The 2,582-nt window shown below is 41.3% G+C and overlaps 1 protein-coding gene across 1 annotated transcript in view; it reads left to right on the top strand.

Annotated features, from left to right (window-relative positions):
- LOC121385951 (dimethylaniline monooxygenase [N-oxide-forming] 2-like) overlaps positions 1 to 2,115 on the top strand; it is a 7,385-nt gene extending 5,270 nt beyond the window's left edge. The window contains exon 4 of the mRNA XM_041516745.1: positions 2,087 to 2,115. Within this exon, the coding sequence (XP_041372679.1) occupies positions 2,087 to 2,115 (29 nt within the window). The remainder of the gene's footprint in view (positions 1 to 2,086) is intronic.
- The last annotated feature ends 467 nt before the right edge of the window (positions 2,116 to 2,582 follow it).

Here is a 2,582-nt window from a genome sequence, read left to right as displayed (position 1 = left end):
TTCTGTGAAGAGTTAGGACCTCTGAGAAATACAATATGGTCAGGTGGATATAGGATTGTTGATCTGTGAAGAGTTAGGACCTCTGAGAAATACAATATGGTCAGCTGGAAATAGGAAGGTTGGCCTGTGAAGAGTTAGGACCTCTGAGAAATACAATATGGTCAGGTGGAAATAGGAATGTTGGTCTGTGAAGAGTTAGGACCTCTGAGAAATACAATATGGTCAGGTGGAAATAGGAAGGTTGGTCTGTGAAGAGTTAGGACCTCTGAGAAATACAATATGGTCAGGTGGAAATAGGAAGGTTGGTCTGTGAAGAGTTAGGACCTCTGAGAAATACAATATGGTCAGCTGGAAATAGGAAGGTTGGTCTGTGAAGAGTTAGGACCTCTCAGAAATACAATGTGATCAGCTGGAAATAGGAAGGTTGGTCTGTGAAGAGTTAGGACCTCTGAGAAATACAATGTGATCAGCTAGAAATAGGAAGGTTGGTCTGTGAAGAGTTAGGACCTCTAAGAAATACAATGTGATCAGCTGGAAATAGGAAGGTTGTTCTGTGAAGAGTTAGGACCTCTGAGAAATACAATATGGTCAGGTGGAAATAGGATTGTTGGTCTGTGAAGAGTTAGGACCTCTGAGAAATACAATATGGTCAGCTGGAAATAGGAAGGTTGGTCTGTGAAGAGTTAGGACCTCTCAGAAATACAATGTGATCAGCTGGAAATAGGAAGGTTGGTCTGTGAAGAGTTAGGACCTCTGAGAAATACAATGTGATCAGCTAGAAATAGGAAGGTTGGTCTGTGAAGAGTTAGGACCTCTAAGAAATACAATGTGATCAGGTGGAAATAGGAAGGTTGGTCTGTGAAGAGTTAGGACCTCTAAGAAATACAACGTGATCAGCTGGAAATAGGAAGGTTGGTCTGTGAAGAGTTAGGACCTCTGAGAAATACAATATGGTCAGCTGGAAATAGGAAGGTTGGTCTGTGAAGAGTTAGGACCTCTGAGAAATACAATATGGTCAGGTGGAAATAGGAATGTTGGTCTGTGAAGAGTTAGGACCTCTGAGAAATACAATATGGTCAGCTGGAAATAGGAAGGTTGGTCTGTGAAGAGTTAGGACCTCTAAGAAATACAATGTGATCAGCTGGAAATAGGAAGGTTGGTCTGTGAAGAGTTAGGACCTCTAAGAAATACAACGTGATCAGCTGGAAATAGGAATGTTGGTCTGTGAAGAGTTAGGACCTCTGAGAAATACAATATGGTCAGCTGGAAATAGGAAGGTTGGTCTGTGAAGAGTTAGGACCTCTGAGAAATACAATGTGATCAGCTGGAAATAGGAAGGTTGGTCTGTGAAGAGTTAGGACCTCTAAGAAATACAATATGGCAGACTTTCCCGACTACGGTTACAAGTTGGAAAAGGTTGGGTGTTGAATTAAACAGAGAAAACCGTTAAAACATTAAAACAATCAAAACAGATACGGACAAATGATGGCATGCTCCGTAAGTTATGCAGTTTTCATTTGTAAAAAGGTCCCGAAAATAAACGAAAGACAGAAGAAAGAAAGAATGAAAGAAAGAAAGAAAGAAAGATAGATGGATTGATGGATGGATGGATAGTTTCAACTTATTTTCGTGCTTATAATCAATTAATGTTCAAGCACGCTGTCCTGGACACACACCTCAGCTATCCAGTTCAGAGGGTTAGCTGTTAATTGTTAGTGAGAGAGAAGAGGGTGTAGTAGTCTTACCCACTGAGTCGTTACAACTCGCTCCGAGTGGGAGCCGGTACCGAGCTGCGAACCCTGTACCTACCAGCCTTAAGTCCGATGGCTTAACGACGACACCACCGAGGCCGATTTATACCATACAATTAATCTACAGCTAAAATGGAGTTGTCTCGCTTTCACCAGTTTAATAAACTAAAACTTTCTATTCCAAGAAAAGACTTTCGTCATATAATTCATAAAACTACAACGAAGTATTTAAGAAGTCGAACATTTCCACGTAGGACGAATTCGAAGGTATGTTGATTTTAATATTACATCTCAACATTATCGTGTTTCGTGTGTTCTGTCACTTCCTTTTGCAGGCGACCAGTTCGCTGATTTTCCATACTAATAGTTAATGTCACACAGTGATGTGCAGGCCAGCACAGGATGCAGTGTGCACGCATGGCTACGATATCATAGGGGAAAGTGTCAACGATGTTGGGTCACATCTAGATTCTTTCCATTCAACTTGACCAGCCGTGCGTTGCATTCGACGAACGTTCGCGATACGCTTTATTCAGTAGCGGATACGGCGTGGGGTGTGAGGGTGTGCTGGGGGAAGGGGGGAGGTTGGTTTGGGGAAGGTTGGTTGGTTTGGATTAGTGCAATACAACCTTACAGGAACGTCAACGAAACGAGATGAGTGATATAAATTATGATCGATTATGGGTAATAAATAGGATATTAAACTCGCTACCATTTCGTGTCATGTTTATGTCCCTCGTGAAATAATTTTGAAAATTATTTCACTCGGGGTATAAACATGATACGAAATGGAAGCTCGTTTAATATTCTATAATGATGACACCTACAGAA

This window comes from Gigantopelta aegis, chromosome 12 (genome assembly GCF_016097555.1).
Source record: "Gigantopelta aegis isolate Gae_Host chromosome 12, Gae_host_genome, whole genome shotgun sequence".
In the NCBI taxonomy this organism is placed as follows: Eukaryota; Metazoa; Mollusca; class Gastropoda; order Neomphalida; family Peltospiridae; genus Gigantopelta; species Gigantopelta aegis.
The sequence above is the reverse complement of the archived record's forward strand: the minus strand, read 5'-3'. Positions and strand labels throughout refer to the sequence as shown.